The sequence below is a fragment of the Schistocerca americana genome, chromosome 3, assembly GCF_021461395.2.
Source record: "Schistocerca americana isolate TAMUIC-IGC-003095 chromosome 3, iqSchAmer2.1, whole genome shotgun sequence".
Lineage (NCBI taxonomy): Eukaryota > Metazoa > Arthropoda > Insecta > Orthoptera > Acrididae > Schistocerca > Schistocerca americana.
In genome coordinates this window covers 172,662,659-172,689,818 of record NC_060121.1, presented here as the reverse complement: position 1 = coordinate 172,689,818, position 27,160 = coordinate 172,662,659, and the positions used below count along the sequence as shown (strand labels likewise).

At 40.4% G+C, this 27,160-nt stretch overlaps 1 protein-coding gene across 1 annotated transcript in view; it reads left to right on the top strand.

Moving 5' to 3' along the window:
• LOC124605704 (mitoferrin-1) overlaps positions 1-26,720 on the top strand; it is a 42,732-nt gene extending 16,012 nt beyond the window's left edge. Inside the window, exons 5-7 of the mRNA XM_047137568.1 lie at positions 2,125-2,234; positions 2,325-2,421; positions 26,510-26,720. Of these exons, the coding sequence (XP_046993524.1) occupies positions 2,125-2,137 (13 nt within the window). The 3' untranslated portion in view covers positions 2,138-2,234; positions 2,325-2,421; positions 26,510-26,720. The remainder of the gene's footprint in view (positions 1-2,124; positions 2,235-2,324; positions 2,422-26,509) is intronic.
• The last annotated feature ends 440 nt before the right edge of the window (positions 26,721-27,160 follow it).

Sequence of the window (27,160 nt, the reverse complement as noted above, 5' to 3'; positions counted from 1 at the left end):
GATTGGAGGTAAAGCACTTACCACAAAAAAAAAAAAAAAATGGTAATTGAGTCCTGGAGATAAAATGGCAGTGAAATATATGTTGCAATAATAAATCTATCAACTATTTGTAAAAACTCATGCATGTTTTAAAGTCAGAGCTATGTCTTGAGGCCTTCCCGTATCTTATACAGCAACTCCCTTGCTTTTTAGTGAGGCAGCTGTTACCAATGATGGCTGGATTATTTAGTTAGTGGGAATACAAAAGTGTAACAATTTAGCCAAACAAAATGTAAAAAATGTTCTGTGAATATTGTTATATGCCATCACACTAAATATAGTGACATTTCTTGTCAAGGTAACATTCAAGCCTAGGCTCAGAACTCAATGTTTGAATGGATTTGTCTTTTGTGACTGTGTGTGTTAGTTCCATCTTGGACACAACAAGTGATCTTTATTTTTGCTGCAGAACATGCCTATTCCATTTTGAAGTGGATGTATGTCATATTATGTAAAGATATTTCCCAGAATTATGAAAGAATATTACTTTTATCCTCATTGCTTATTCGCAGTCCCAATTATAGTCAGCTACTGCAACAGAATGCATTCTCCTTCTAGTTAAACTTACACAGAAATTTTAGTAGTCTGTTTTGCATGTCTGCTCCTCACTATCCAATTAAATCAGACTATAAATCTTTAAGCAAGTTCCATGCATCAGTTGGTTTTAAACAATCCATTTCATGAGCTGAATGTTGATCTTTCTGTATTTGGAACCAACACGTTATTCATCACTTCCTCTTTCCCTCATGAAATGTTTCACTTTGATTTATTTTCAATATAATAATCATGCTGTGTGGTTGTCATTTTTGCTAAGCATCGAGTGGCCGAGTGGTTCTAGGTGCTACAGTCTGGAACCGCGCGACCACAATGGTTGCAGGTTCGAATCCTGCCTCAGGCATGGATGTGTGTGATGTCCTTAGGTTGGTTAGGTGTAAGTAATTCCAAGTTCTAGGGGACTGATGACCTCAGAAATTAAGTCCCATAGTGCTCAGAGCTGTTTGAACCATTTTTGCTAAGCATTAACAAAGTTTTTTGTACAACATCCTCAGGTGCTTTAAAAAGCAGCTCATTGTGCGACAAATTTTTTTTAAAAATATTTATTAGTTGTGCACCATCTGCACAAAATAAGTTGTTCCCAAGAATGTTGAAGCATCCCTTTCTGAATCATTATTTCGTATTTCTTTACTATGTATATTCTCACTCCAGACATCTTATGGGGGTTAATTATGAGACTGAATGTGTCCTGGAGGAAAGCTTTGGCTAATTGATTATGATTCATATTTGTTATTACAGAAGTTTTTCTTTTGTACCAAATTTTCGGTACTTAGTCGTATCACACATTCAAACTGTTTTTCGGTTTTCGTGTGTTCCATATAAATATGTGTGTTTAGTTCCTAAATTTGAGTTTGAGATGATAAATGTGCTAAAATAAAATGTAGTCAACCACTTTCACGAACTGCAAACATGAAGAGATAAAGGGTTTCACTGGTAACAAATACAGCGCTCATTAATCAAATTCTGAAGTGTGCCATGCAAAGAGTGATATGAGTAAAGCCAAGTGCTGTACAGAGGAAAGTGAACAGTGGAATATGTCACCCAAACGTTTATGTGCTTATCCACTGCTAAACTCTTCCTCTGTGTGGGGAAAGTTCTGTTGTACATGCCAAAATAAAAAGTGGCTTTCTAATTTATTTATTTATTTTTTTTATTTATTTATTTTTGTTCTGTTTCATTCACCAGGTTATTTTGTTCCAATTGTTGCTATTCTGATACAAGACTTTTATGGATAATTAAAACAAAAAGTGTTGCTTCAGTTACATAATGCAAATAAGCTTTAAATGTGCATGAAGACTTTTGGAATACATACTACATATATGTGAACTGCAAGTGAAATATTCAGTATTTTTACAACATTTTGATGCTTCTTGGAGCTCATTAACAAAAGAAAAAAAATGGACTTTTAGTAATATGCAGTGCATGTATTAGTCATATTCATAATTTTTTTATGAGCCTAGATAAGACTACTGTTCAAATGATTCCTGAAGGGGCATTTGTTACTGGCAATAACCTTTTCACATTTTATAGGAGACAAAAATGACTGTTACATACATAGTTGATTGCTTCCTTGATCTTTTCCTGAGCCATTGGAGAATCAGAGATGATGGATGCTTCATTACAGGAGACAAAATGTGCTTGTAAGTATTCTATAGGTATATTTCACTGCCACAAAGAATTTACAAATGTGGAATGAAATTGAATATTCAAAAGTGCCATATCTGTTGCAGCAACTAAGAATCAAGAGGGCAACACTTTCTCACAAGTTGTGTGCAACATCAGACGACATGCACCAACATTGTATGTTTTAATGATGCCATTTTCTGGGTAAGTTTTTGAAACCTATACTAAATTTTTCACCATATAAAGGTTAATTATAGCTGAAGTTCCAGTTTCAAAACACTCTAAGAAAAGAACTGTGCAAATTAAAACAAATTATGAAATTTTTCCTACTAGATAGCACTGTAAAAATTATAACATAAATGGGTTTGGTTACAAATGACAGTTGAATTGCAGTACTATTGCTACGGTGCGAGTTGAACAGTAAACCAACTGTACTGTGCCATCTGTGTGACCAGACAAGTTTGACATTAAACAGTTGTGGCACTGTAGGTAAGCCCATACTTCATGGGAAGCTCATACCATGTTGGATGGGAAACATCAGATTTTGATTGTCTTGAGCCCAAAAACCACATAGAAAACAATAGCAAAATTGAAACTTCCTGACAAATTAAAACTGTGTGCCGGACCGAGACTCGAACTCGGGACCTTTGCCTCAAAAAAATATGGCCCTATGGTAAACAATCCCACCAACCCACACCACACCACACAGATACCTTTGCAGAAGGATGCATTACCAGTTGATATGAAGTTGATTTTCCATTGACCATATTCTGCAGTTCTGGGTATTAACATGTCCTTGGAGGCACAATGGGCTTCATTCATCCATAGAATGTTCTGTTGATCATTTATTGTCCACTACCATATGAGCAAGAGGTTCTAGAATAAACATTTGTCTTAGTGGCAGGTCAGCATGAACCAACTCCTGAACATGGATAATTTTATATGGATGGCAATCGAGGATGTTCTATAGAATTTCATGCACTGTGCTCACAGGCAAGCCCATGGTTTGGGCAATTCCCCATACACTGCACATTTGCATGCCACTGCTCTAATCCTCCTGCAATATCTTCAGCTGACATCGGATCAATTGTTTTCCTACCTCTGCAAAAGAACCTGTCTTTTTGAATTTCATCATCATTCTTTCCAGACCGATGGCAGACATCAGGCCAACACCTTTTTAATACCCTTGAGTCTACGGAACTTCCACAGAGCTACTGGCACACAGTCACCATTCGTGTAAAAGAGCTTTACCAACAGCAAGCTATCCTTCATTGAGACAGCTGTGCTAAGTGTCTCAGATGCAAACTGAAGAACAGCAGCATACCCGCATCTTTTATGTTGCAAATTCTGCCACTTACAGTGCCATCTAGTGGTAAAATTTTCATTAAATTTCTTGTTTGCATGACATTTCCCCTTCTTTAATGATAATCCATACAAATTTGATTTAATTCTGAGCAGTGGTTCATTTTTAAGTGTTCTGAAGCTGGAGCTATAATTGTAATCAACCTGTATTTTGAAAAAATTTCTCACTGAAAATAAGTATGATGTTCACAAGATCAGGTATATTGAAATACTAGAACTGTGGAAGAAAAGTATGTTTTGTGGTTTAGTGATTATTTTAAAAAGTTTACATTTGGTCCTTTTTTTGTGCCATGGCAAATATAAGTATAGCATCTGGACCTGTTTGGTACAAACTGAGTGAGGTGGTGGCACATTAGTAAGATGCTGGACATGTATTTAAGACAGAAATTTGGTTGAGGAGGACAGATACTCAAGAGCCAGTGATGATGAAAGGGACCCACTTGTAGTCTATGTATATGTGCGTCCTTCAGTTCTGTGTAAAGTAAGTTCCTAAAAGTAGATTTTGTTTTGTCATACCATATTTTAAAGGCTCTCCCAATTTTGTTTACAGGTGAATTGTGTGGGGAACAAGCATTTGTATGCTTAAGTGATAGATGTGGTTATTCTTATCTAGTTTTTGTCTTAAAAATCTCCAACACAGAAATATGTTAGTGGTTCCTAGATTCCTTAATAGAAAATATGTCTTGAATCATTTTATAGAATATCTAATAACTCAAATTTTTCAGCTTTGCTGTGAAAGTTTCATAAGAGTCAAATGATATGTTTCCTTCATTATAAATACCTTCTGCTTGTTCAGCTAGATAAGAATCCTGTAAATTTGTTCATTATTCTAATTGTTGTTGTTGTCGACGACGACGACTTCAGTCCAAATACTGGTATGATGCAGCTCTCCAAGCTATTCTGTCCTGTGCAAGCCTCTTTATGTCTGAATAACCAATGAACCTACCTCCTTCTGAAGCTGTTTACTAAATTCATCTCTTGGTCTCTCTCTAAGATTGTTATCCCCTACACTACCCTCCAATACTGAATTGGAGAGCCCACAATTTCTCTTGAGTATATCCTATCAACCGATCCCTTCTTTTAATCGAGTCGTGCCACAAAATTTTTTGTCTCCATAATTCTATTCAGTTCTTCCTCATTAGTTACACAATCTATTCATATGATCTCCACCATTCTTGTGTAGCACCACTTCCCAAAAACCTATATTCTCTTATTGTCTAAACTGTTTATTGTCCGTGTTTCACTTCCATGCAAGTCTATATAATAAATACAAATAACTTGTGAAAAGACTTCTGAACATTTAAATCTATGTTTGATGTTAACAAATTGCGCTTCTTCAGAAATGTTTTTCTTGCCATTGCCAATCAACTTTTTGTATCCTCTCTACTTTGACCATCGTCAGATACTTTGCTGCCCATCAGCAAAACTCATCTACTACTTTAAACGTCTCATTTCCGAACCAAATTCCCTCAGCATCACCTGATTCAATTTGATTACATTCCACTACTCTTGTTTTGCTTTTGCTATTGTCCATCTTAGATATTCCTTTCAAGATGCTGTTCATTCCGTTCAACTGCTCTTCAGAGTCCTTTACCATCTCTTGACAGAATTACAATGTCATCTGCAAACCTCAGTTTTTATTTCTTCCCTGTGAGCGTTAATTCCTACTCGAAATTTTTATTTGGTTTCCTTTACTGCTTGCTCAGTGTACAAATTGAATAACATTGAGGATAGGCTACAACTCTGTCTCACTCCCTACTCAACCACTGCATCACTTACTTGCCCCTTGACTCTTGTAACCGGCATCTGTCTCCTACACAAGTTGTAAATAGTCCTTTACCCCATGTGTTTTACCTGTGCTACCTTCAGAAGAAGAGTGCTTTCCAGTCAACATTGTCAAAAGCTTTCTGTAAGTCTACAAATGCTGTAAATGTGGGATTTCCTTTCTTCAACCCATTGCCTAAGAGAAGTTGTAGGGTCAGTATTGCCTCACATGTTCCTATATTTTCCCATAATCTGAACTGATCTTCCCCAAGTTCATCTTCTACCAGTTTCTCCATTCTTCTGTAAAGAATTTGTGTAAGTGCTTTGCAGCCAAGACTTATGATATTATAGTTTGGTAATATTCACACCTATTAACATCTGCCTTCTTTGGAATTGGAATCATTACATTCCTCTTGAAGTTTGTGACGGTATTTTGTCTGTCTCATACGTCCTGCACACCAAATGGAATAGTTTTGTCATAGTTGGCTCTCTCGAGGCTATCAGTAGTTCTGACAGAATGTCGTCTACTCCAAGGGCTTTGTTTCCATGTAGATACTTAGTGTTTGTCAGACTCTTCTCACAGTGTCATACTTCCCATCTCATCTTCCCTTTATATTATATTGCTTTCAAATTCATCTCCCTTGTACACTCCTGGAAATTGAAATAAGAACACCGTGAATTCATTGTCCCAGGAAGGGGAAACTTTATTGACACATTCCTGCGGTCAGATACATCACATGATCACACTGACAGAACCACAGGCACATAGACACAGGCAACAGAGCATGCACAATGTCGGCACTAGTACAGTGTATATCCACCTTTCGCAGCAATGCAGGCTGCTATTCTCCCATGGAGACGATCGTAGAGATGCTGGATGTAGTCCTGTGGAACGGCTTGCCATGCCATTTCCACCTGGCGCCTCGGTTGGACCAGCGTTCGTGCTGGACGTGCAGACCGCGTGAGACGACACTTCATCCAGTCCCAAACATGCTCAATGGGGGACAGATCCGGAGATCTTGCTGGCCAGGGTAGTTGGCTTACACCTTCTAGAGCACGTTGGGTGGCACGGGATACATGCGGACGTGCATTGTCCTGTTGGAACAGCAAGTTCCCTGGCCGGTCTAGGAATGGTAGAATGATGGGTTCGATGACGGTTTGGATGTACCGTGCACTATTCAGTGTCCCCTCGACGATCACCAGTGGTGTACGGCCAGTGTAGGAGATCGCTCCCCACACCATGATGCCGGGTGTTGGCCCTGTGTGCCTCGGTCGTATGCATTCCTGATTGTGGCGCTCACCTGCACGGCGCCAAACATGCATACGACCATCATTGGCACCAAGGCAGAAGCGACTCTCATCGCTGAAGACGACACGTCTCCATTCGTCCCTCCATTCACGCCTGTCGCGACACCACTGGAGGCGGGCTGCACGATGTTGGGGTGTGAGCGGAAGACGGCCTAACGGTGTGCGGGACCGTAGCCCAGCTTCATGGAGACGGTTGCGAAAGGTCCTCGCCGATACCCCAGGAGCAACAGTGTCCCTAATTTGCTGGGAAGTGGCGGTGCGGTCCCCTACGGCACTGCGTAGGATCCTACGGTCTTGGCGTGCATCCGTGCGTCGCTGTGGTCCGGTCCCAGGTCGACGGGCACGTGCACCTTCCGCCGACCACTGGCGACAACATCGATGTACTGTGGAGACCTCACGCCCCACGTGTTGAGCAATTCAGCGGTATGTCCACCCGGCCTCCCGCATGCCCACTATACGCCCTCGCTCAAAGTCCGTCAACTGCACATACGGTTCACGTCCACGCTGTCGCGGCATGCTACCAGTGTTAAAGACTGCGATGGAGCTCGGTATGCCACGGCAAACTGGCTGACACTGACGGCGGCGGTGCACAAATGCTGCGCAGCTAGCGCCATTCGACGGCCAACACCGCGGTTCCTGGTGTGTCCGCTGTGCCGTGCGTGTGATCATTGCTTGTACAGCCCCCTCGCAGTGTCCGGAGCAAGTATGGTGGGTCTGACACACCGGTGTCAATGTGTTCTTTTTTCCATTTCCAGGAGTGTATATACTCCTTCCATCTTTCATCTTCCCCTTCTTTACTTTGTAGTGGTTTACTATCTGAACTTGTGATATTCACACAGCTGCTTCTCATTTCTCCCAGGGTCTTTTTAATTTTCCTGTAGGTGGAATCTATCTTGCTGTGAAATATGCTTCTAAATCCCTACATTTCTCCTCTAGCCATTCCTGCTTAGCCATTTTGTGCTTCCTGTCTGTGGCGTCACTGCCAGATACCACACTTGCTAGGTGGTAGCCTTTAAATTGGCCGCAGTCCGTTAGTATACGTCGGACCCGCGTGTCGCCACTATCAGTCATTGCAGACCGAGCGCCACCACACGGCAGGTCTAGAGAGACTCCCTAGCACTCGCCCCAGTTGTACAGCCGACTTTGCTAGCGATGGTTCACTGTCTACATACGCTCTCATTTGCAGAGACGACAGTTTAGCATAGCCTTCAGCTACGTCATTTGCTACGACCTAGCAAGGCACCATATTCAGTTACTGTGTCTTCTGAACAGATAATGTTGTGACTCATGTACCGTCAAGAGCGACATTCATCATTAATGGATTAAAGTTAAGTATCAAACTAATTATGTCCGCTTTCTGAATTCTCATTCCTTGTCATGTTCCAGACCTCACGTCAGTATAGTTCTTCCCTCCTCACGCCAGCCTGCGTGAGCTAAAACGCGTGCATTTCGGCCTCCATTCGTAACACAGTGTTGGCTCTTCTGCCAACACAACACTGTCGATCTCATTTTTTAGAAATCTGTATTCCCTTTCACCTACTGCATTTCCTGCCTTTTTCTATTTTCTCCTTTCATCAATTCCTGTTATATCCAAGGATTTCTACAAAGCCTCATCTTTTTGTCTATTTGATCCTCTACTGCCTTCACTATTCATTTTTCAAAGGTATCCATTCATCTTCTACTGTATTCCTTTTTGCTGTTCTAGTCAACCAAGCCTAATACTCCCTCTGAGCAATAAGTCTGGAAACTGTTAATTTTGTCTTATATTGTACACACTACTGAATAAATGCATACAAATTGTTGTGGTCTTGGTTGTTTGCTGGTTTCAGTCCACCTAACATGGGCTCAATTGTATAAAACATTATTGAAGCTGCCCGACCTGCGAACTCCATAAAGTTTACCGGGTCTAGGCAAAGCTGTCCATCCTGAAACACTGCAATTTGTACGTGTGACAACTGGTGTTAGAAGTGTGATCAAGCCATGTCCACTAACCTCTCCTTCTGGCTTCAGTTGGATGAATGTTTCCAGCATGTGTGATCTGTCTGTCTGAGAAATTTCACTGTGTCCTTATTATCTGGTTGTTGCAATATGATGGGTGTGAAAGTCATCCATTGAAGAGGTGGTGCAACATCTTTTAAACATGATTGTGCAACTGTGTGCGGATAACAGTGATTTGACTGAGGATCTCAATAAGTTAAGAATAGCCAGAATGGTGGAAACCGTTTACTTATGCAGTGCCTCTTCCAGAATGATGGGATTCCCAATGTCAGCTTTGGTAATGCCATCCAGAGGAAATTACGGCAGTAATCAATGTTTTTCTGGTCATGTGGAGAACTACTGTGACTTTTGACAGGTGACAACTGTTATGGCTCACATAGGCCATCGTGTGATAAATTGGCAACCCTAGCCCAGAATCAGTGAGGTTTATGGGGTTTGCAGGTTAGTGAGCCTGAGCTGCGGTTTGGACTTTGACACTGCCTGTGCTGGTCTCAGTTTCAGTGCTATTGTCCATACTTAAGCTCAACTGGTCAAGTTCCAACATTTGATGGACTGAGTCAAACAATTAGCCAAGACCATTTATTCACTACAGTAGACAATATAAGACAAAACTAATAAGGCTTAGCCATGTCACCTCAAAACGTCTGATCCTTTGGACTAATGCCACTCCAGCAGGTGGATGCCTGTGCTTCCCTCCTTTTAATAGGACCAAGAATGAGGACTAAGGCAAAGGGGAAAGTCCCTGCAACAGAGAAATTTTGATTAATTTTGTAGAATTGTGTGACATAGCATTAGGTGCATCATGGTTATCCGACCATGTTCCACAGTAATTAACTGGTCAAGTGAGGTAATAAGGTTTGAGTATGCAGTAGAATTTAGGTAGGTTATCATGGCAGTTTGTAGGACAGGTAGTTAAGTTAGTAGTAGTAATACATTTATCTGAGTACTTCAGATGACAGTGGGTGGTACATGGAAGGTTTCTTGGAACATTATTTGACTGGTTCTATTCCTGTGCAAACCTGGTAGTCTGAAGACTGGTTTGATACAGCACTCCACACTAGTCTATTCTGTGAAAGCTGCTTCATCTCAGAATAACTACTGCAATCTACTTCCTTTTGAGCCTGCTTACTAAATTCATACCTTGATTTTTGCCGTTTTTATCTCCCACATTTCCCTCCTTTACCAAACTGACAGTTCCTTGATACCTCAGAATGTGACATATCAACTAGTCCCTTCTTTCAGTCATGTTGTGTCACAAATCTCTTTTTTCCTGATTCGATTCAGTACCAGTTCATCTGATTTTCAGCATTCTTTTGTAGCACCACATTTCAAAACCTTCTACTGTCTTCTTGTCTGAACTGCTTAGATCCATGTTTCACTTCTGTAGAAGGCTGCACTTCATACAAACAAGTTCAGAATAGACTTCCTAACAATTTATATTCAACACTAACAAATTTCTCTTTTTTCAGAAATGCTTTCCTTGCTATAGTCAGTCTGCATTTTATATGCTCTCTCCTTTGATCATAGTCACTAATTTTGCTTCTCAAATAGCAAAAACCATCGACTACTTTTAGTGTGTCATTTCCTAATCTAATTCTAATAGCAACATCTGATTTAATTTGACAACAACCCTTCTTTTATATGTCAACAAGAAGTCAAACCTTAATTTTCCTTCATTTCTACCTTGTTTTACCTTTGTTACTGTTCATCTTATAACCTCTTTTCAAGACATTATCCACCCCAGTTGACTGATCTTCTAAGTTCTCTGCCATCTGACAAAATTACAATATTATCAGAAAATCTCAAAGTTTGCATTTCTTCTTTCTGGACTTTAATTCCCAGTCCAAATGCTGCTTTGGTTTCGTTTACTGTTTGCTCAATGCAGAGATTAACACTAGGGAAAGGCAACAACTATGTTCGTTCACTTCTCAACTACTGCTTCCCTTTCAAGCTCCTAGACTGTTATAACCGCCATCTGGTTTCTGTACAAGTTATAAATAACCTTTTTCTCACTGTATTTTATCCCTGCTGCCTTCAGAATTTCTAAGAATGTATCCCACACAGTTTTAATCTGCCAAGAAGTTTCATATCAGCGCACACTCCACTGCAGAGTGAAAATCTCATTCTGGAGTGTATTCTAGTCAGAAGCTTTGTCCAAATCTGCAAATGCTATGAATATGGGTCTGCATTTATTCACTCTATCATCTAAATCAAATTGTAGGGTCTTAATAGTCTTGGATATTCCTGCATTTCTCTCGAACTGGCTTCCACCAGTTTTTCCATTCTCTAAATATCGCACGTCAGTATTTTTCAACCATGACCTTTTAAATTGATGATTGGTAATACTCAAAACTATCAGCACCTGCCTTCTTTGGGAATAGAATTATCCCATTCCTCATGAAGTTTGAGGGCATTTCACCTGTCCCATACATTTTACCCACTAGGTGGAATAATTTTGTCATGACAGGGCCTTTTAAGGATCTCACTTATTCTAAAGAAATGTCACCTACTCCAGCACCTGTTTTCCACTTACGTCTTTCAGTGTTCTGTTAGATTCTCGCAGTATTGTATCTCCCATCTAATCTTCACAGACTTCCTCTTCTTTGTGTGTAAGATTGTTCTCAACTTTGCTTACCTTATATATCCTCTATACATTCCTCCTGCCTTTTAGGTTCTCCTTCTTTGGTTAGTACTGGCTTGCTATCAGATTCCTTGATATTCATACAGTTGCTTCTATTTTCTCCAAAGGTCACTTTAATTTTCCTATAGGCTGCATCTCTATTTCCCCTTGTTATGCATCCTTCTATAGCTTTGTGTTCCTACTTAGCAGGTTTGAACTTCTGTCAATCTCATTTATTAGACATCCTCAAACGAGATTAGAAAATGTTTGCGGGTAAAGAGTTGGTTGAGTTTTGTGACCTAACAGTGTGAAAATAAAGTCCCACAACAGTCCATAACATCATAGTTTGAATAAGAGAAGAGAGTTTTTCTTTGTGGGGAGGAACGTGGCAAGCAAGTTGCAGCATTGTGTTCTACATTGCAAGCAGAACTTGGGAGATGCCTTACTGGGTTTCATCCTTTTCTGTTGAAGTGCATATTTGCTTGATTTTATAATATTACTTATGTCTTATGAATATATGCTGTTTCAAAAGCACCTACACATTGAGGATCTCTCAAAAATGCATCATTATTGACACAATTTGTTATCAGAAAATGATGGAAAACGTCAAGAGACATCACATTGATAGTTACAGAATTTTTATATTTGGTAATTTTTGTATTATAAACTTGCGTGTTATGAAATTATGCTATTGTAAAGTAATAAAACATTGAAGATTTATCCAAAAAACATTCTTGGTACAATTTGTTGTAATGAAATGTTGGTTAATAACATATTGGTGATTATGGCCTTCAGTAGATCATAACATAAAAGTCGTGGTGGTGTCTTGTAGAAGATAAGTGTGGTTTAGTGGGTTGAAATGTGAAGGTACATTGTAGAGTGTAGTTGGTTAGTGTCCTGCTGTATTCAGATACTTTTTTATTCACCTTCACATTTTCAAAATGGTGTTGAGATTTTCTTATTGATTCAATATTTAATTTTGTTCTTCTATATTCGGTGTTAGGTAAATATGAGAGTGCTATTTCTCTGGAATGAGTTTGATTGATTTTGTGAGTATGCCAAATGATGAATTGCAAGATGCACGGATGCAGTGATCTAATAAGATTACCCTTCAATTTTTACTGAAAAGTTAGAATGATTAAATAATTATTATCTTTATGTGGAAGAGTACTGTAAATTTTTATCGTACTGTATGTAACTAAACGAAACAAGTTGAAGTCCTTACTGACTGTGCCGGGAACTTTCCTTTTTGCCTTATAACATGTTTATGGATACATATGTCTTCATGTGTACTACAGACAGAACAGCACACCTAGTATATGGACTAGCTAGGAAATGTGTATTTTAATAGAGCTAATGTGGGAATTTTATGCCCATCCATTTTCGTAAACAAAACTTGTGATTTGCAAGCCAGATGTAGACAACTGTTGCTGGAGTGCTGCAGTTGCAAATCATGTGAGATTCGCCAGCTCATTTCTAATCATGCACCAACCTCAGTGTAAACCACATCTGATGTGCTTAATGATGAGACACACATCCTGTGTGAGAATGACTCTACTAATAGTCTGAGCTCCCCTTCTTCTTCATCTGATTAAGTGTTTCACCATGTCTCCCTTACTCCTCGTAGAGGTATTTTTAATTCTAAAAGTGATGTTCCTTCATGTTAGGTACATTCTTTCTAATTAGTATATAATACAAAAAACAGAAATTCTAACCCTAAGACTCTGCTGCTATGAGAATGATTCATACGCTGCATTGTTGGATACGGTTAGCATAATTGGGAATCATCTCTGCATGTTTATGAGAACTCCTAACAGTCTAAAGCTGATGGTATCAAGATCCAGACTCACTGATGTGATGCCACTTGCCCATCGATGAATGCAACTACAGCTTGCTGGAGCTTCAGCTTCACATTTTGTATAGCTTTCCTCAAATATAAATAAAAACTGAAAAATACCTAATCTACCCTAGGAAATGAGGTACAACTAATCAAAAATTTGATGGATACCTACAGTGTGGAGTTGCAAGATGTCATGTCATAGTTAACATAACATGTCACATTATAGTTAACATAAGGAGTATGTACTGGTACTGATGGAACCATGCCCCCCCCCCCCCCCCCCCCACACACACACACACACACACACACACACACACACACAACCCCCTTATCCATTGTTGGGAATTCCTCATGCAAGGTTCATCATGGTGTTCATTATGGGTGTCACTCAACCTGTTGGTTCTTACTCTGCAGGTGCCTGCTAGTCTGCCTCTAGGGCTCCTTAGAAGTGTCAAGGTCAGTACACGTGGACAGTGATAGTCCTGGTAACTGTTGTTCTACATTGACAGGTGACAGTGTCTCAGTATCTTGAAATGAGCTTGTGAATTTTATGATTAAGTTCTTTCCTGTACTTGAGTGATATACAGCTTGTTTACATAACCTATTATTCATCACAGTATTTTCCTATGGCCCCTTTTTGGCTTTCTAAGAGTGTTGGTGCCCTTTAACTGAGTCTGAGTAATCTACAATTTCCAGGCAAAATCCTGTACAAAAGAAAGGTCTTCCTATGGCATTGCTTTTGGTAAATTTAAGGGTGATGGTATTTTGCTACTGAAATTCATTTAGCACAGTGGGAGTTCTTTGGGCTCATACCTCACTGCACACTCTCTCTCTCTCTCTCTCTGGGACTTCATTTAGCCAACGCTCACATTTTTCAGACAACGAAAGACAGTGTGGTATTGGGTTGCAGGCACACACTTCTCTCAATTCAGTTAACTTGCATGTGGTGTGTAGCCGATCGTCTTCTCTGGGTAATCAGATACATCGATCTCCCAAAAGCTTCTTCTCCGAAGACTATAGCTGGTTAAAGGAATTTATTAAAATACTTCTCTATCCTTGAAATAATTTTGGTACCCGTAAAATACTTTTCAGTTCAATCACTATATATTTTCAACTTTCACAGACAATAACTTCTCAAGCTAACTTATTGCTTAAACATTAGACTCATTTACACATATCCAAATAGAATACACGTGTCTTTCTTTGTTCATAGCAAAGACTTGCAGTAATTCAGAAGTCTCTAGTCTCAAATTAGTCCAATACATGAATGAACATAGAAATATATATTCAGTTGTTCATTAGTCTTTTTACAATCAACAGAGACACTAAAGAACACGGGATACTACATAAAGTTTCCTTGTTCTTCTCGACCAGTACATGGAGACTCTGTGGACAGTACAGCAGGTACTTGTCTGCCACCATTCGGCCGCCGAGTCCATCTTTTTCTCGTAACTGTTTTTTTTTTTACCTGCACATACAAATAGGTGATGCACAGCAGGGCATATTCGTTTCTCCCACTCACCTCTAAAATATTGGGTGTTCGAAATGGTGGAAGACCGAGTGGTTCTAGAATTTACTCCGAAATTCTCAAAGCACTACACAACCCCATTGTATTTCCTGATAAGCAGTTCTGTCGTGTATGTTGAATTAGGGCGATGTCACAAATTATTGACATTTGTTGCTTCCAGAGAGTGACCTAGATGCTTCTTAATGGTAAATGGGGAGGCTTATACAATTACATGCAATATGGCAATGACTGACTGGGTAATTTTACAGTTAGGAACTCAATCCGTGAAATTCGAAGAGAAGTATAAACAACAGTAAACATCAGCTGACCTACTGTAGTGTTTATCTGACAGACCCATTGAAGATACAGTGTGAAGACAATGTCCCATTGAGGGATGTGTGTACAGTTAAGTATTGAGCAGCTGAGCAACAACAAAAACAAAGTTGGGGCCCAAGGCTTCTCTTTCAGATTCCATACACAAAAAGTGACCCTCTGTGAGAAGATGCCCTCTGTGCTAATAGCTTGCAATTTTTGCATAATCGGCCACAAATTTTCAATATAATTCTCCACCCCAAGAAAGGATTTCAATTCTTTTAACACTTTAGCTACAGGTAAATTGTACACTGCTCCCGTGAGTCACTGTTTGGGTTTCATTCCTTTCTGTCTAATATGACCTAAATGGCGTACATCTTGCAGTAACAGTTCTGTTGACTTTGAATGAGGCGAGTGGCCCTCAACTGATATAGCACATTTTACAGTCCTACAAAATGCCCGTCTGTCCATATGGAAGATCACAACATCAACTAGATGAACCGTAAATTTTCCAGCTCCAAGTCCTCTCGACACACCATCTAACAGACATAGGATTGTTGCTGGGATATATTTTTTTTATCCTAAGGGCATGCAGAAATATTAAGAGCCCTGAAGAAACTATAAATACTGCTGTAGGCTCATCCTGTGGTGCTACTACTGTTTGGCGGTATCTGCTGTGTCACCCACAGGCTTTATTTCTCCTGTATAATTCTGTTTTGCAGCTGCTGGCCTACCAACTCCTCCATTCTTGGCTTAAGATTGAGAGAATACCATAGGGCTTCTTGTACATCATTTGTAATCTAGCGATCAGATATATGTATCACCACAAGTGGTTCATCAGGACTGAATAATTCCATGTACTCTACAGGTAATGTAGCCATGTTTCCCCATCCATCTTTTGGCAAAGGTGCCAGTGGTGTCCATACCGTGATGTCACCAGCAAATTTCCTCAGCTGAGGCCAACACACACATCCCTCCCTCCCACTCACTAACTACTGTACATTATACAGTTCATTGTTATCCACCAATGGCTCCACAATGAACAATGCATGGGCTAGCAACGTGGCCCCTGACTTTTACCCAGATCGTTTTCCCATACTTTCCAAAATCCTATTCTTGAGAAATGGTGTTACGGTCTTTAATGTTGGCTCGTGTACGAGGGTGAGTTAAATGAAAACCTTAAATTTTTTTTTCAATATTATTTATTGTGCCAAAGTGGTACAACGCTGTATCACTTTTCAACATAATCTCCCCCACACTCAATGCAAGTCCTCCAGCGCTTGCAAAGTGCATAAATTCCGTTAGAAAAAAATTCTTTTGGTAGTCTGCGCAACCACCCCTTCACCACGTGGCATACCTCTTCATCAGAACGGAACTTTTTTGGTTAAGTTCATTTTTACTCGTTCACCGTTCATTTGCACTTGGTATATGGTTCGTATGAAAAATTGAAAATTAGCAGCATAGGTACTGAATATGGAAAGTGCCAAGAGGGGACACTTACCTCCCCCCTGGAGTACAGAGTTTTTATTCATAACAGAATTCTCACACACTTGTAATTTTTGTGATTCTGCAAAACATCTCATTTAGCTAACTGTAGTGTTATGTGGCTGATTGCTGTGAAATAACATAAGGTGGCGCATGAAAAACCAGCCCCAAGTACAGACTGCTCACCAATTACGCATGATTTGTTGATTGCTACAAGCAGAATAGATAAACATGTAATAATTAGGCAGTGAAGAAATAACAAATAAGGTAATGCAAGCAACTACTTCCAAACAATAGATGATGATTGGTGGGTGACAATGAGCAGTCTAGTACTTGGGGCTGATTTTTTGTGTGCCACCCTGTACCACTGAAATAATGTTGTAGAAGTTATCATACTCTCTTTACAAAACGTGACACCACACTCTCGATTATGGAGTGCGGCCTTCATTTGGTTGTTAGTCGGTCTGCCTTCCATAACAATGAACATGCTCTTTTACCTTGGATCAAAAAAAGATGGAAAATGGCCACTCGTGTGTGCCGTGCTGAATTCCTTTGCATGTCTAATAACAAAATAATCTTGCCTTTTTACAAGTATTTCTTCTGCTGTTTATCGAAATAGTGAAGTAAGCTGATATGCTGTTTTGTTGCCTGAAAAGATGTATGTATTGCATACCACATAATTTGTATGTAATTTACATATTTATTAAATACATTTTAATTACCGGTCATGGACAATGAATATAATACAAAAGAACCAGAAGTTCAGAGTTCAAAAAAGGTTTGAAACAGATCTAGAATGGGAGTGCGCAGCGAATGAAATGAACAACAACTCGAAACTGAACTATGAGCAGTCGGCAGTGGAACTGCGACGAGTGGCCCCGCGAAGGACGACCAGTCTGCCCAACCGAGACTGAGACAGACAGAAATGGGACCGAGGCTGGAACGAGACTGGCTAATGTGCCGTTGTGGGAACAAGACCAACCGTTTCCCGTTCCCGGGAACTATAAGTAGCAAGCCGTGACCGAAGTGAACTATGAAAGACCGTTCCTTAGAATTCATTCCTCACTCATACCGTTCATCTTGATTAAGCGTTCCTTAGGACCCATTAGTTCGTGAACAACCCATCTCTATTCCACATCCATTTAATGCATGGTCTATCACATGCAGACATTTAGTGTTACTGACATTCTTTTTCTCAGTGTCCTAGTTGACCACAGTTAGCAGACTGTGCTGCCCACCAATCACAGTCTACATGACCCAGGTAAAATGTTGCTTCTGTGTGAAAACATTATTTTGTTTCCCTGGCCACAGACATGTTTATATTTATGTCAGAGTTACTTTGTATTTCACTGCCCCATACGAAGTATCTGGAAAACCTGTCCACACTTTCTGCAACATCTCTGATGGTAATCTGCACAGAATCACTTCCAGCGTGTGCTGCTTTGTTTCTTGAATCACTAATCAGTCCTTTTGTGCACTCCCTGATGGGATGTGTGTTTCCTTGTTCATTTTGCTAATGTAGTCTGCAATTTCTTCATACCTCTCCCCATGCTTCATCGAGATTTCCTTATGCAACTCTTCATTGTTGTTTGTGGTACCTTTTGACTGGTAGTGCTCACACGAATCTTTGAAAGTTGCCACTTGTTGAACACCTGCATATCAACTGTCAATGTTACTCATTCAGTACTTAGCAGTTGGTACTCCGGCCACTTATCCAAGATCAGTGCAGTTCTCAAATCGTCCACAAAAACTTTGACTTCTGCCTCCATGTTTCCCCCAGATTGTATTACTAAAGAAGAAGTTGTAAAGTCCATTATTGGGGAATAATCACTGGGTGTTGAAAGGGCTTCCATCTTATTGGCTATCTTTGACTTACTTAGTTTCTCATTGAAATTCTACTTATCTGCAAGTAGCTGTGCAACCATATTTAAGAGATGTTGCACTGCCTCTTGTGTGGTAACAGTCATATCCATCATCATCTTATAACTCCTGGATACTAAGAACATAGAGGGAAAAGTCTTGAACAGACAGCCTGTACATGCTAGCAACATTTGCCCGACTGAAGTCTTTAAGTGAGAGGTTGTAGATATGGCCCTCAGATGCCACTTGTGACACCAGCTATTAAGGGTCTTATGGACCATCTTATGTCAGGACATCCAGCCAAGCCTAGGTGTAGTGAACTGCATGGGGTTTTCAAGTCAGTAGATCCTGGCTGCAATTGCGAGTTTCATTCTGTCTTTGATTGTGGCAGAAACTTCAATGATACTGAATTGTCCACAGTTAAGTTCAACAGGCTAGGATCCCAGATTCGATGGACAGGGTCCAGTAAATAGCCAAGACCATGACAACTTGAATAAATTTATTCCAGCTATATTTCAACCCTCTGAAACAAGGATTCTGTTAATATGTCCCTACCTATCTCAGTAACTTAATACAAAACAGTTGTACAAAGCATACTTAATGTGTCTTGGAAAAATTTGTGTTATTCGCTCTCTCATAATCACTGCTTTTAGGATCTTCAATGTGCCTTACACCTCACTCGATTGTTTTTCTCTGTAAATGACTGATAACAAATTTTACTGTAGCTTTATATTTTCAAGGGATGGGCAGTACGTTGGGTAATGTTCTGACAAATTTTATCTGCTGGACCTTTACCGTTTGACTTATTCCTCAAAATGATAAACAAAAAAGTTATAACTTTTAGTCAAAAACTACTACTAGCAATCTCTTGCATTTCAAGTAAGAAATCCATAAGCCTTTCCTACATGGGTGGATGAGTCCTTGTCGTCTGATATGCTTTCTAGCACATTGTAAATAATGTTGATTTACTTCACTTTTAGGACACTAATTATTTTACCCTGCGCCTCAACTGGCAGTTTGAGATTCAAGTTCATTCCTACTGATTTCTGTTTTGCCTTTTTGAATTGAAATGCATTTGTCTTGTATCTTAATCAAGTTGGGCTCCACTTCAACAGATTCAATAAATTCTTTCCATTGTTTTAAAGTATTATCAGAATCATTTTGAGAAGTTGGTTTCTTAGTTATTTAGATCATCAGTTAAGATGATGCCTTCATTTCCTGTTTGACAAGATGAGGTTTTATTTTCTTTTTTAACTCCTTCCTTAGCGCTCTATCCTTTTTAAATTCATGTTTTATTCTTTGAACATTCATTATATTTAGCCTTAATTTTGAATATAGTTTTAAGTACTTTCATGTACTGCACCAAAATTATGATTAGTTCTAACATTATTAGTGTCTTTTTCCCTTATTCTGCCCCAAATTCTTGGAATCTCTAAATACATTGTCCTGGTTAAATTTTGCATAGTTCTCCTCCTGATACCATTCCTTGACATTCACCAAAGGTCAGCTACACACTTCTGTTCACATTAAACCTACAAACAAACAACAATACTTATGTTTTGACAGTTGCCATCCTTTCCATGTCAGACGTTCCCTCCCATACAGTACTGGCATTCGAGACAGACGTATTTGTTCAGATGCAAATGCTTTACTGCAGTACACCACCATCCTCACCTCAGCCTTCACTGTATGTAGTTACCCCACCAGCCTAGTTCAAAAACAGCTTTCCTGGGCCATCATATCCAATCATGATACTTTTGATCCCTCCAGAAAACAACTTAGGTGGACACCTTTCTGCCACACTTGATTGTCCTGGTCGTGAATTTATTAATCAGCTACTTTGAAAAGGCTGTGACTTCCTAAAATCATGTGCTGAAATGAGGTCCATTCTGTCTGATATTTTGTTCACCACACACAGAATTGCTGTTCGTCACCCTCCCAATCTCCACAATATCCTTGTCAGACCCTATGCTCATTCTGTACCTATTTCCCTAGTCTATGGCTCCTACTCCTGTGACTGTCCCCACTGTTACATTTGCCCTATGCGTCCTCCTATCACTACCTATACAAGCCGTGTAACTGGCAAGACATGTACTATCAAAGGGAGAGCCACATGTGAAACAACACATGTCCTACACCAACTGTTCCATAAATGCCGTTCGGCCTTTTAAATCAGCATGACTACCACCAAGTTATCAGTTAGGATGAGTAGGCATAGGCACAGGGTGTTTACTAGCAACACACAATATTCTACTGCAGAGCTTGCTCTACAATGTGACAGTCATGACCTCAGTGCCTGTTTCACCACAGGTGGCAGAAACTGGCGTTACAACGTGCTCTTGTTCCCTCCATCCACCTGGTCTCAATTTATATTAATTTCTAGTCTCACTATTTCTTCACAGTAACTATCCTGTCTTCCCTCCCTTTTACTTTTCTATTTCTTTCATTTTCTGACCTGTCTGTTCCCTCCTCCGCACCATCTCTATCGCGTTCAGTGCACTTAGCTTTCTGCTTTTATTAACTCGTGCATGATGTTTTGTCAGTAATCTCTGTCTTGTGTATTACCCTGTCTTCCACCTTTAAGCCCTCAGCTTGTCAAATCTCATCCAGTGCAGTCCCCAGTTCCTTCTCATCCTATCCAGTAAGTCTCCCCAGACCTGTAGTTCTCGGTGACCCTCCCCATTTTTTAAACCTCACCAGTCCTTTTCCTTGACTCCTCTTCCTTCCCCTTCAACCCTTCTGCCAGGAGGAGGAGCCACTGACTCTGAAAGCTTGCAAATTTTAAATACTTTTATATGTATGTTCTCCTGCCACTGCTTGATGAATCGCACACATGGGCTCACAACTATCTGATGATTTCGAGCTTGGCTACAACAGGGCCCCAGCCTTTTCAGGACTTTCTCCCTCTCTGTATTGCATGTCTGTCTGCCTGCTATTCTTTTTCCTCATCCTTGGGGAACATGTTTGGAATATTTATGGGAGTGTATTCTGAAGTTTTAGTAGCTTGACATGAGAACAGTCCCTCCACTGTCTCCCCCCCCCCCCCCCCCATCTCCTATTCTTCTTCTGCTTTGGCGTATGAGATACCTCCTTGTTTCTTCTTCCTCTCTGTGTGCACTTGAATGCCGGCCATTGTATCTGACATGTAACAGGTGACTGGGTAACTCATAATTCCCAGCCCAGGTCGTGGTACAGCACAGGCCCAGGGAGGGGTGATTGCCTGAGCTGTTAACATTCCCAAATTGCCAATTGATCCCTCTGTCAGGAGTTTGGGAGATGTGACCTGAGGTGTAAACAATCAATGAGGCAAGGGATGCCCCCTCTCAGGGGGGGCTTCCAGTTAGAAGCAGCATGCCATTGGAGATTCTGGCAATCATGGGGGATTTTTTCACCATCAGCCAATCACCATCTCAGTCTAGGTCTGCTAAGCATAAACGGAATGAGGATAAAGGTTCAAAGAGTCTCCCAGCTGCACATTGGTTCCTCATGGTATCACATACTGAAGGAGGTCAGTCCTTTGCTACGGTTAGTCCATTTATTATTCAGAAAGGTGTATGATGTTCACGAGGGTGATTGCCTTCCTCCTCCTCCTCCTCCCCCTCCTCCTCCCCCTCCTCCTCCTCCTCCTCCTCCTCCTCCCCCCCCCCCCCCCCACCCCTGCTGTATCAATTGCAGTGGCAACCATGCAGCCTCATCCCTGAGGATGTCCCCTGTATCTCAATGAGCGGGCTGTCCATGAGGTCTGGGTGAAGGAAAAAGAGCCTTACCCTGTCGCTTGCATGTTGTTGGCTAGTCAAAAGCCCTGTGTTGTACCATCTGGCACTTGCAGTACCATTCTTGCTATACCTCACTTCACAAAGGACACGGTCACACAGACTTGCGACCTTGAATTCAGCACCATGGTTCTAAAATCTGCCAGTGTCATGGTAGCATCCATGTCTCCTTCTCCAGCTGTGCAACTAGCCACCAAATCTTTGCCTCTGTCAGCAAAATCACTTGCTACAAACCGGCAGGCTGGAAAAGACAAAAGGAATACTCCCGCAAAGACTTCGTATGTCCCTCCAGCCAACAAACATCTGAGTCTTCATCTGCCAACCGCAGACCCTCCAAGAAATCAAACAAAGGCAAACATCTAACTCAGGGATCCTCTCAAACGGTGTCACCACGTGATATCCAACTGACCTCCATTTCGGTGGTGCACTGCCAACTGTTTTTCTGCCCTGGAATCTGCAGGCCAACCCAGTGAAAATGCCAAAACCTCTGTAGATCTCATGGAACAAGATTTTCCAGCCTCTGTGTGCTGTAGCAGTGAGTCTTCAGAGGTTGGCACTCAGCAGCCACTAAGGTGGCAACCCTTTATTTTTTTCAATCCTCCCCATTCCCTGTCATGGCTCTGCTCCTCTAGAACGTGTGCGGTATTAGATACAACAAGGAGGAATTATGGCTGCTCATGGAATTGCAGCATCCACTTGTTTTATGCCTCCAGGTAACAAAATTGCATTCTTGCGACTGCTTTGACCTCTCGCATTTCTTGCCGGTCTGCTTTGACTTTTCCCCTGAGGATGGCATTCCATCTTATGGGGGAATCATGATGCTCATCTGGGATAACGTTCCTAGTCAAACCATCTTACTGAACATCCAGGTGCAAGCTGTTGCAGTCCGTATTTTCCTTCCTCGCTTCACCTTTTCTCTCTGTACCATCTCCATCCTGCCATCATTCGGTGTCACCAGGTCCAACTTCCTCCTGCTTATTGGTCAACTCTCTCGCCCCTTTCTGCTGCTCAGTGACTTTAATGCACACCAACCACTTTGGGGCTCTTCTGGAACCTTTGCTGACCTTCTCAATAAGCTCAACCTCATCTGCCTTAACACTGGAGCACCTACGTTCCTTTCAAACACCTAATCCCATTTGTTCTTTTCAGACTCCACATACACCTATTCCGTTTGGACCTCTAGTTCTGCACTGCCCAACTTCCCTGTTATCTCGCGTGGTCCATTCTATCTGACATGTACTTGAGCAACTATTTCCCATGTGCCATTCGTTTGCTGACTGCTACCCCAAGGACGTGCAAACTCTATTGGTGCCTTTCTAAAGCCGATGGGAGGCTTTTCTCCTCCTGATGACCTTCAATGAACATTGTTTCCCAAGTTGTGATGACCAGATAAGAATACCTTAAAAACGTTATCCTTACCACCAAAGAAAGTTCCCTTCCTTGCACTTCATCTTTACTGGTCCCTTGTGAACAGTATTTGTTTTAAACAACAGTTGCATGTGCAGTGTTGTCGCATTCTTTGGCATGGCAAGAAAGCTAGCAGGGTTTCATTTTCTAGTTCATCAAGTTACACTTCCTCTTCCGTCTTGTGGGCCAACCTCCAACAGCTCTCTGGGATGGAGGTCCATTCCCCAATTTTCAGCATGACAGTAGCAGATGATGTCATTGTGGACCTCATTGTGCAGAGATTTCAAGTTCCGCCCACTATCACTCTTCCTTCCTCCATTGGAAATGACTGGAGGAGGCTCAGGTGATACCTTTCTCCTCTCATAATCATGAACACTAAACTAAAATGCCACCTTTACTATGAGCGAGCTAGATCATGCTTTCACTTGTTTCTGATATGCCTTCCCAGGGCTAGTTGATATTGACATTCAGATGTTGCAGCACCTATCTCTTGCGGGAAAGCACTTTCTCTTTCATGCTTATAATCGCATTTGGGCAGATTGCACGTTTCCCAGATACTGGCGTGAAGCCACTGTCATACTCATACCTAAGCCCGGCAAGGACAGACACCTTATTTCTACTACAGCCCAATTTCTGTCACCAGCTGTTACAGCAACTTCAGGCATGTCTCTTATCATCTTTACTCATGGTGCATCAACAGTGACTTTTGTTTTTCCACCAACAAAACCATTTGTATGAATTTTGGGAGGCACAAGTGGTTTCTTCCACTGCTGTCTTTACATCTTAGGCCTGTTGCTCTTCTGTTCATTGAAAATCTGAAATTTCTGGGGCTCGTGCTTAACAAGAAACTTATGAATACTTAAGGAACGCTTGCCCGGGTTTGATTCCCGGCTGGGTTGGAGATTTTCTCTGCTCAGGGACTGGGTGTTTGTGCCGTCTTCATCATCATCATCATTTCATCCTCATAGATGTGCAAGTTGCCAAAGTGGTGTTGCCTCAAAAGACTTGCACCAGGCGATCTGGTCTACCCGCCGGGAGATCCTCACCAAATGACATTTTATTTTCACTGCCTTGACAGTTTACAATTTATTGTTTTTACCTTGACCAGACATATCTCATCATTACTACACACACAAATAAGTGAGGCTTTTATTACTTAGTTCCACTTAGTACTTGGTTAGTACAGATATATTTTAATGGACTTGGTTGTCATCAATTTTTGTTCAGCCAAGCAATTATTAAAATTTATCTCATTACTGTCATCTTTGGTACTCAGTTTTCACAAGTGAAAATATTTTCTGAAAGTGATCTTGTTGCTGTATACATTGTTTCTAATGGTTCAGTTATGGTGACAGATGATTTCACCGACTACAAAAGCAGTAGTACATTATTTTGTAGCTGCATGGTATTTCTAATGGAATGCAAAACTCTTACCAGTAATGACACACTTAAAGACAAAAGTAAGTTTCACACGATGTATCATTGCAAAATAACACAGCTCAATGAAACTTGGACCATACATAGAAAGAACTGATACAGTACAGTACAGTACAGTACATAAGGTAAATGAAGGAAATATACAATGAGACAAATATAAATGACAATTTTATTCAATGACAGTAATAACACTGAAGTCACTGTGATTTACGGTAATCCCCTGCATATTACAAAAGGTGGATCATGGTACTTAATAGGGTGTGTGATCACCATTGACAGCAATGCATGCTCTGGAATGAGCTCCCATGCTTGCCACAAGGTTAATAAGCAGTTGTTGTGGTCTGACATTCCATCCCCCCACCAGAGTGACTGACAGCTGCTGTATGGTCATTGGTGCATGTGGACATGCTGCAATACATTTCTCCAATGCATCCCACATGTGCTCAGTGGGACTTATATTGGGGGAATAGGCAGGCCAGTCTATTTGTTGATCTCATTCCAGGAGCTCCGCCACTTGCAGTGTTTGATGCGGTCACACATTGTTATCCAAAGAAATGGAGTTGGGGTTGAACGCACCATGAAAGAATGTGCAAGGGAAAGGAGTAAAGTGTCACAATAATGTTAATGGGTGAATGTAATGTGTTCCAAGATTTGGAAGTCAGTACACCCATGTAACATTAGGTCTCCCCTTACCATAACACCTGTACCACCAAAACAGTCATGTTCAACAGTAATGTATGTATCCTCTTATAGTCAGTGATGGGAACAAATAATGCACCCAAGAACATTGTCAAACATGGGAGAAGGGCAATGTTTGAATGGGAGAGAATGTCCAAAGACAAACTGTCTGCACCAGCAACATCCAAAATCCAATTGTTGACATAGGTATAGAACTTAAGAACAGGGACTTGCATTAATTAACCATTCACATCCTTTGGGTCCTAACTTCCAACATCATATAGAAATTGTCTTCTTTTAATATCTAACTGTTAGTACTCTGCAATTTGAATGTCTCAGCTCAGTGTTATCTCCACTACATTCCTGGATCTTTGCAAGACTTTCCACTTCTCTAATATCTCCATGTTGTATTCCTTATCGCTTCCCACCATTTATATTTTCATGAGGAAGAAACTATTTACTAGGTCGAAAATCATTAGATTTTAAAATGATAATCATCAGAGTATCAGTCTGCAACTGAGTCTGACTAAAAATTTTGCATCCAAGTGATGAGAATATTATCAGTGTATTGCAGTCAAATAACACACAGAGTGTATTTAGACTCCAAGAAAATAGTCTAAAAGTGCACTTGAAAATGGTGGTACAAGAGAGACTTATTCTGGTCCATATTGCTAATATTTTTATATTTTTTATCCCAAACTTTTGATGTACTTGATTAGTTGTGGCAGTGATGACAATTATATTGAGCAGTACAAAACATAAACCTTAATGTTAACAACTGATAGTTTATTGAACATTACATTTGCAAAGATACAATGTTGACAACAGTTTCATTTTGTTACTTAACAAATGATTTATGTAATCCTTGTCCTTTTCAAATATAAATTGAATATTGTATTTGTTTTAACCCGTGTAAAAAAAAATTGCCATTTTTGTTGCAGATGAGCGAATTGCAACGGAAGTAGTAAAGAGCAGGGAGGTGCAGATTCTCCGGTCTTCAGTGAGGATGCCTACATAATTCCACAAATAATAGTTACTTGCCATGGTGGTATTATTGTTAATGTTAGAAAATTTTCCAGTGAAAATTACTGTGTTGCTGTCATTTTAAACTGCTGTATAAGACAATAAAATAAATGGCAGTAAGAAATTAAACTATCAGTTTCTGTTCATTTTATATGTAATATATCATTAAAGTTGTTTCATTTTGTTCAGTGGTCATGGGTGTGAGTTGTAATTGCATGAATGAATATGTGTGTGTGTGTGTGTGTGTGTGTGTGTGTGTGTGTGCGCGTGTACTTTAGAAGAAGGCCTTTGCATTTAGCAATCTTTCCAGTATGCCTGTCTGCAAACTCAATATCTCCTCTGTTTGGTGAGTATTGATCTGTCTTTTCATAATATTGTGATTGTACGCACCATATATAAATATGAGAATAGGGTTCTGCCTTGAGTAAGCACAATTTTTTTAAACACAAACAAATGTTTCAGTGAAGATTCACCATCACTGGGTGTATTTTATTTTCTGCCTAAAAAATAGTAAAAGCTTTGCATGATAATTTATACAGTTTTGAGATAATAGTATTTACATTCATAAC